The following is an 8430-nucleotide window of genomic DNA, read 5'->3' on the forward strand; positions in this document are numbered from 1 at the left end:
CCGATTTCTAATTCTGTAGTAGTTAATTGAAACTTTTCATTACAACACTTTCCACAATCCTCCTCTGGTTCGATATCCGACTTACTCTAGCTACTAGTTTATTTCGGTTTTTGCATGTCACCAACGACAGACATCAAAATGGCGCCGTTGCCGGGGAGGCGTGCGCAAAGTGCTTAGTGTTAAGTTCTAGTTTAGTTAAATATACAAAAATCCAAAAAAACAGTGTCTTTTTAGTTTGTTCTGTTTTGTTCGGATTTACGCGAGGTTTTCTTGTTTTTGTTTGTGCAGGTGTTCTAGGAAGTGTATGCATCATACTCGGAATTCCGGGAAGTCATCACCATTAGTGTTCAACCCAGAGATCGAGAGAACAGTAAAGCATACAAAACGAGTACTACATCGTGAGAACAAGATTCTACAATCACCTATACCAACATCTAAAGCAATGGAGAACTTAGCAACACCGGAGAAACAACCCGAAACTTCACAACCACAACAATTCTCGCCAACTCCTACCCAACCTTCACCAAACACTACCATACCACCACCACCACCACAATCTACACAACCTACTTCTACATCTCCAGTACCATCTTTCTCAACCTTTTTACCAAACTTTGATAACAATCAACCAACTTCCACCCAAACAACATCTCTTCAATACCCAACTACAACCCAGACTGTCAATTTACAGCAGTCATCTCCTTACGTTAGAATCATTCCTGATGACACTCCATCACCGATTCAAACTCAAGCACCTAATGCAACATCAATTCAGCAAGCCACTCGACTGGTTATTTCACAACAAAGTCAGCCAATGCCAAATCTTTATAGATCCACCATCTATGATCAAGGAAATAACTCAGGTGATTTTGATGATGGCTATGAGGAATATGATAACTACATGGGTCAAAACGAGAGACAAGTGGTTAACACGGGTAGCTATGAGAGGCAAACAGTCGGATTGGGTGCGGCAGAGAGAGTCAATCAAGGGAACGTAGGGTATCAACAATATGTGTAACCAACGCCTATACAACAGATGCCACAACAATATCATCAACCTGACCCACTCAATCAGCAGCCTGCTCCGAGAAGGCCGGTAGTGGACATTCCATTACTACCGCCGGCACCTCAGATGCAGGGTCAGGCAAGACCGCTGCCACGAAATTTACACCGACCGGTGATTTTACCGGAAGGAATTCCACGTCGAAATAACCAAGGTCCAGTTCGAGGTATAGAGAGCCACTTCAGGCCTGCTATAGTTAACAACCCATCACCGGTTGTGATCCCGCAACTACAAGGAGGGCGGTCATTCGAAGTACGAACGCAATCAATATCCAGCCTGCCTAAGTTTCATGGTCACGCACATGAAGAACCATATTTACACATTGCTGCATATGATGCACGTTGCAACACAATCAGCAGCCAAGGTTTCTCAGTTGATGATGTGAAATTGGTACTTTTCCAATTCACACTTGAAGACAAAGCACAGCAATGGTTTCATTCGCTACCGTCAGCTTCGATCTTCACATGGGGCGAAATGCAGCAACAATTCTTAGACGAATTTTATACTCATCTGCGTACTAACAATGCAAGGAAGGATATTCGAGGGTTTCGACAACAGCCCGGTGAGTTATTTCACGAAGCGTTCAATCGTTTCAAAATGATGCTCAAGAATTGTCCACATCATGAGATATATTTGTGGGAGCTTATTAATACATTCCACGAAGGTCTAACAGATGAAGATGCCAGGGATGTAAATTCAATATCCAATGGTACTTTTGGAATGAATTACGAAGAGGATGATTGGGAATATTTGGAAAGAACCGCAAGGGCGTCAAAGCGCAAGGCTCAATCTTCTAGAAGTACACAACAATCGGTAGTGAGAGCGGTGGACAATCCACCAGATTTTAGTGGACAATAACCGTTGTGCGGTCATTGTGGGGATATAGGGCACATCGCTGATCAGTGCCCTAATATAATTGGCAAGCAGGATGATGTGAATATGCTGCAAAGTAGTGGGAACAGGTATTCGGGTTCCCAAGGCAACAATCAGTATTACCAGCCCCGAAATCAAAATAACTATTAGAGGGAAAATAACGTCGGTTATCAAAGGAACTACCAGCAAGGTAATGGTCAAGTGAATAAAGATATGATGGAGATGTTGAAAGCAATTCAGCTTGACTTACAAAATCAAAGGCTTGAATTGAAAAATCTTGCTCAAAAGGAGGAGATGCGAGATAAAGCCGTTCAATCATTAACCATACAAATGGCCCAACTTGCAAACGATGTGAAGGAGCTGAAGCAGCAACAAGGGAAGCTGCCAAGTGATACTCAACCAAACCCCAAGAATCCACGGAGCACATTGATCAGTGGGGTAAATCCAGTTCCTAATAATACTTGTTATGATAATGGTTTGTCTGCTTCGAATGTGATTGCAGGTCTAAATGAAGCGGTTGTGGAAGAAAGTGGAATCGATTTGGGGGAGCCAGTTGTCTCCATCAGAGTTGGGAAGTTCAAAATCCACAAGCCATTGCTGGACTATGGAGCAAGAGTGAGCGTGTTACCTGGTAGCTTGTATGACCAGTATGACTTCGGTCCGCTACAAGCGTGTGATAGCATGGCCATGTTCGCAGATGCGAGTTTGAAACGACCACGGGGGGTTGTGAAGAATGTGGTCATCCAACTTGGCGATTTTTACTACCCGGTTGATTTTATGGTAGTCGATTATGCACCATCGCTTACATACGAGCAGCCACAGGTAGTTTTGGGTCGCCCATTCCTATATACCACGAATGCCCAAATTGATTGTCGAAGCGGAATGGTCACCATGAGCTATAAGAATCGTAAGTTGTACTTTAATGTGTTTTTAAAAACTATTTCTTACGATCCTGTTAATGATGCTTGTCACACATTTGCTACTAATGAACATGATTCAAGTGTGACAAAGGACAGGTTAGAGGCGAGTGGATATCGGGTGAAGAAGGCAAGTGTGAGAAGGCCATTTGGCGGAGGAAAACCACCTGATGGTGGGTCTGGATGGGGTAATGAAACTGTAGTTAACCCCAACCGAAGTGAAACGGTGACCCTCCCTAAAAAATGGATGGATATGTACGGAGAGACATGCGAGGGAAAACGTGCAGCTGAACCACCCTGAGTACATCAGGTACGGTCTGGCTGAAGACCTAAAACTTAGCGCTTACGGGAGGCAGCCCGAGGATGTAGAGTATTGCATTTCGTTTTGGTTCGTTTGGTGTGTTGTGTTTTGACAGGTTTCTACGCATTTATCTTCGCGGAGGCAATGATTCAAGTGTGGGGATGTTTTGCAACATCCCCGATGAGACATCATAAAATCCTATATTGAATGCGTATTTTCCGGTCTTGATCGCAGCAGTTACACCGCTACAGACACTCACTTGTTTCTGATCAGGTGCATGTGTTTTGCTATCATGTTTCGGTTTGTTTTTGTTTTTGTTTTTGGTGGTGTTAAAACTTTAGTGTGTTATGGGAGTGTGTTTAGTTATTTGTTTTTAGAGTTAGCCGTTTGGTTTGTTTTCCCGGGCTTATATTTTAAAAGCACCATACATTGGGGACAATGTATCCCAAGTGTGGGGATGGGGGAGCCCGGGAAGGGATTGTGGATGAAGCTTGAAGAGATTGAGATGTGGTTGAAATCGATGAAAATTGGTAAAAATTGAAAATTTTTAAAATTTTCAAATTTTTCATCGCCTTGAACAAGCTAATTGGATACGAAAACCTAAAGTTTCAATCACTAATAGGCTTCTTACCGGTAATAAGCTAGATTAGTCCCTTGTCATGGTTGTCCCTTTAAGTTTCATGAGAGTAGGTTTGACAAGTGTTTTTTAGGAAATGAGTTGAAAAGAGATGTCTACTAGGGGTAACATGTTTTAATTTCATATGCTACATGTCGTCAACCTTTTTACCTTTTCTTGGTGAGATCTTGAGCCTGTAGATGGATAGGATACATTATATTATGAATTCATTTGTTGAGTGCAGGCTACGTGTTATTCTGTGTTAGAACTTGTATGATTCGATGCATGCTGAGACTGTGGATTTGACATGTGCACATAGATGATAAAGGCATTAGGATTTCCCGTTACACCGTTTGTGTTTGTATTTCGTTTGTGTTATTCACCAAATTTCCCTTAGTAGCCCTGTTGAGCCTAATTACCTTTCGTTTGTTTACCCACTGTGATAACCCAACCGTGATAATATTGCTATGAAAAAAAAAGAAAAAGAAAAAAAAATGAAGAAAAAGGAAAATTGTAACACTCTAGTTATTATTTTAAAGATTTTCGTATTTTTAACGAAAATAAACATGTAGTTAACGTTAAGTATCCTTAGAAAATACGAGTTAATTATAACTTTCACAATTTCCAAGTACACCGCCTACTGTGACAAAATTCGTCGTTTAAAATATCGATTTACAATGTGCGGAAGCATGAATTTTTATAGTGTTCGGTTCTTCGATGATGCTTGATCGTCTTCCGGCATCCAAAATGTACCTACATTTCATAAACATGAAATGCTTTAGTCATACGGGACTTAAAACGCGTCTAAACGAGTTCGAGAAACAATTGATAACAAAACAAAGTTTTCAACCTGACCTCCACCGTAAATTACGGTGGCACCGTAATTTACGGTGGCCACTGGTAGTACAGGCCCCCACCGTAAACCAGGAGGGATCCACCGTAACGTTTTTCAACTCCACCGTAAATTACGGTGGACACCGTAATTTACGGTGGCCCCTGCATCAGCAGGTCTGCAGCTAAATTCAGCTATGCCAGTTTTTACGGGAACGGCCATAACTCCTTCGTTATTGATCCGTTTTACCCGATTCCTTTTCCTACGCGTCCGTAATTTAATCCTCCATCTTATGAGGTTAAAATCCGACATTCGACTTAACAAATTTTAAGACTTCTAAGTCTTCGGCTTATTTCCCCTTTTTGCCAATTTTGACCCGTTTGTGATTTCACCATCAAACATGTTTATTTGGCCCTTATATCACATATACATCTTCGACTTAATGTTGCCTATCATATTAGATTTTAATCGCCGGTTTAATTACTCAAATTAAACCCATTTTCACTCGGATGTTTATTTTGACCCGTTAAGGGTATTTAAGCATTTTCAAGCCTAAAAACGCTTTCGATTTCTTCTAGTATTCCATCACCACATTTCTTACCCTATAATACCCCACCTCGGCTGCATTTAAGGTGAGTTTATTATGGTGATCTTATATAACCCAAATTTTACCTCTAAAATCAATATTTTACGGCAAAACTCAATAGTGCCGTTTGACTAAAAACAAAACCCCCTTCAACTTCTATACTTATTCAAGTATTTATCTTATCGCAAAACTCGTTTCCAAACAACCTTTAAAGGTTGTTTGTTCAATTTAGCCTACAAGGGCATTTTGGTCGATTTTGGTCCTTCTTTTACAATGAAGGGCTATCACTAATTATTCGACCAAATTAGTATTTTTACATACATCATAAATAAGCGTACCTGACTCGGGTCAACAAATAGACCCGATCTTAATACCTTGCTTTATATTCGCTAATTAAGATCGGTGCGAATATCCATTGGATATCTATTCCTGTAAGCATATGACTCGACAAAAGAATCATTAGTCTATATAGTCAAAAGGTGTTATCTACACCTTTTAACCCGTTTGGCCGAATTGACCATTTATCTTTGATTTTCTTGTTCCGTTCGATTACACGACGGAACATCATATTTCAATTGTTTAGACACCTCATTCATAATTTATATGATAAGAAAACATTCCACAATTTAAGACTAGTGTAAGTTACACTTACCTTGCATCCGAATTATGCTTTTCCGCCATTCTTGCTTCGTTTGACCCGCTTCTTTTCCCAAGCCTCCGTCTAGCTTGTCAAGAGTCAAACTAACATCATAATTCGTAAGATGGTTAGATTAGTCATCACTACTATGACTATTTCATCTTACCGACTTTATGTCGAAACTTCTATTTGACTTCATCATAGGTTAGTTCGACTTTATAAAGTCGACTACCTTTGATCATATAATGTGCACGACTAAGGCAAATAAATATTATGATTACAACCCGTTTTATCTCATATCTCATGTAATCAGTCAAGCTTGCCAATTACGCGTTTCACTTGGATTTCAACACTTTACTTCTCATTTAGGCATTTTAACAAACACCTAACGGGCATAATTTTACATGTTTACTAACTAGTTCATAACTAGCTATTTTACCAAGATTTACGTCAAGAATCAAATCTCTATGTCAAGTGTTTATAAACAACATCTAGGTCTTGCATCCTATCTTTCAAACTTCACAATTAAACACTCAAATTCAAGTGTTCATCATTTTATCATGAAAACCCACTTAACATATATATGGGAAATCATCAAATCATTCAAATCTTAACATCATATGTATGCATTTCACTTAGGGTTTAGTTCCTAAGCATGTCTACATCACTAATTTAGCCATAGCTCCTCTAATCCATACATAGATCGCATCATGCAAGATTAACTATTTTTCACAACTTCATGAATGTTAGAAATTCGACATACCTTACGATCCCCTTGACTTGGTGATCGTTTATTCATGTTTGATTGTGAATTTGAACTTCATTTTGACCTTCAATTTGATGATTATGTTAGATGTTAGGGTTTGGCTCCTTGGAGCTCCCCTGAACTCGATCCAGAACACACACTTGTGTGTGTGTTTTATTTTGTTATTAGTAAACAATCTTTCAAGTTATCCTACTTTAGCCCCTCGTGTTTGGTTAGTTATTAATTAGGTCACAACCTAATTATTTTCAACAATATTCTCACTTATTAACTAGGTTTAATATTCCTAGTTAACTTAGCGGGTTCGGGAATATTTATGACTATGTTTATTTTAGGTCCCGTTAACTCGGGCCTTTTATCCATCTTATTCCCTTAAAAGCTTTTATTCACTTCTTATTTAATATTAGGATTAATTATTTAAATCCTAATATTTACCGGGTAAGTTTTACCACTAACGGTATTTTACCCATCTCTTAGTGCTAATGTGGTTTGATCACCAAACCCATTTTCGGGGTGTTACAAAAATAGAAAAATATGTGGGAAATGAAAAAGAAAAAAAACAAAAATAGAAATATTGTGAATGTCGTTTATGTTCTTGGGTAGAAACCAACCCAATAGTATAAGCTGTGTTTGAATAAAGTTTCACGGTTTGGTTGTTGTTTGTGAGCCAATTAGAAAAGAAAAAGAACCCAAAAATATTTCCTACCTTTACCCTAAGCCTAAAACCCGAAAGTCCTTTTGATATGTGCCATGTTAGATGATACAGTGGAGGTGTGATTGTCATACAAGCCTATGATTACAGGATTTCATGTTTGCTTATTGAGTGTTTATATACTAGCACATTACACGCTAGTCCAGATATTAACCCGAAAGGAGAGTACATTGTGAAGGGTGTGTAGCATGTGTTTAATTTTAAACATGTTAGTTTTAGATAGACAAGTCTTAAGTTTTGAAATTGCATCATTTACTTGTCAGACTGTCAATCTCGATTGTGTCAGTCTATGGGATGGGTATGACTTGGGACTGAACAGGTTGAACCGGTTAGGGAGCTTAGAGGTATTGTTACTGTGATGACTACTTCTAGTTGGTTTGCTTGAGGACAAGCAAAGGTAAGTGTGGGGATGTGATGGATGGGTTTAGGAATGTGATTTATATGTGTTTAATGTCTAATCTTATGCATATTTGGTTGTTTATATGTGTGGAATTGGATAACTATGAGAAAATGATGTTTTACAGGTTAAATACGAAGATTGGATGAGTTATGGGGAATGTTAATGGGTTGCAAATGAATATTAGAAGATGGCATGATAGAGGGTTGAATTACGAAGACGTGGGCGAAAACGGTGCGTAAAACGGAGCTAAAACGAAGAAGTTATGAAGAAAACAATTTTGCAAGAATCTGCTGAAACTGTAAGCTACGGTTCACCAACCGTAAGCTACGGTTGGGTGCTGATGTTGGTCAGAATTCTGAAACCGTAAGCTACGGTTCCCAAACCGTAGCCTACGGTTGGGGTTACGAAAAAAAAAAGACGCAAATAAGGTTATATGGTATATATTAGGGTTTGTGATGTTGGTATTCATCATCTATCATCTACAATCGATCAAGGGCACTCCAAGACTTAATTTTCAAGGCTTCTTTCACCCAATTCCATCAAGATTCTTCATCCGATCATCGAATCAACCATGATTTCTTCATCAATTCAAGCTTTTGAAGATTCTTCGTGCGAGATGAGCGGCTAAACTTTTTGTGGTTTCCTCCGGATGGAGGGTTTTTGTAAGTTAATGAATATTATGTGTTGATACAATTGTATAACTCGGTGATCTAAGCATTCGATGCTTTTC

The 8430-nt window shown here is 39.0% G+C and overlaps 1 protein-coding gene across 1 annotated transcript; it reads left to right on the top strand.

Moving 5' to 3' along the window:
* The first annotated feature begins 442 nt into the window (after positions 1-442).
* On the top strand, positions 443-1018 carry LOC110944855 (putative uncharacterized protein DDB_G0290521). The gene has a single exon (XM_022186500.1). It carries the CDS (start codon positions 443-445, stop codon positions 1016-1018), a length of 576 nt encoding a protein of 191 aa, XP_022042192.1.
* Positions 1019-8430: the final 7412 nt, after the last annotated feature.

This window comes from Helianthus annuus, chromosome 6 (genome assembly GCF_002127325.2).
Source record: "Helianthus annuus cultivar XRQ/B chromosome 6, HanXRQr2.0-SUNRISE, whole genome shotgun sequence".
Lineage (NCBI taxonomy): Eukaryota > Viridiplantae > Streptophyta > Magnoliopsida > Asterales > Asteraceae > Helianthus > Helianthus annuus.

Excerpts from the sequence above, each read along its gene's own strand:
- LOC110944855 (XM_022186500.1), top strand. The coding sequence starts at position 443 with ATGGAGAACTTAGCAACACCGGAGAAACAACCCGAAACTTCACAACCA.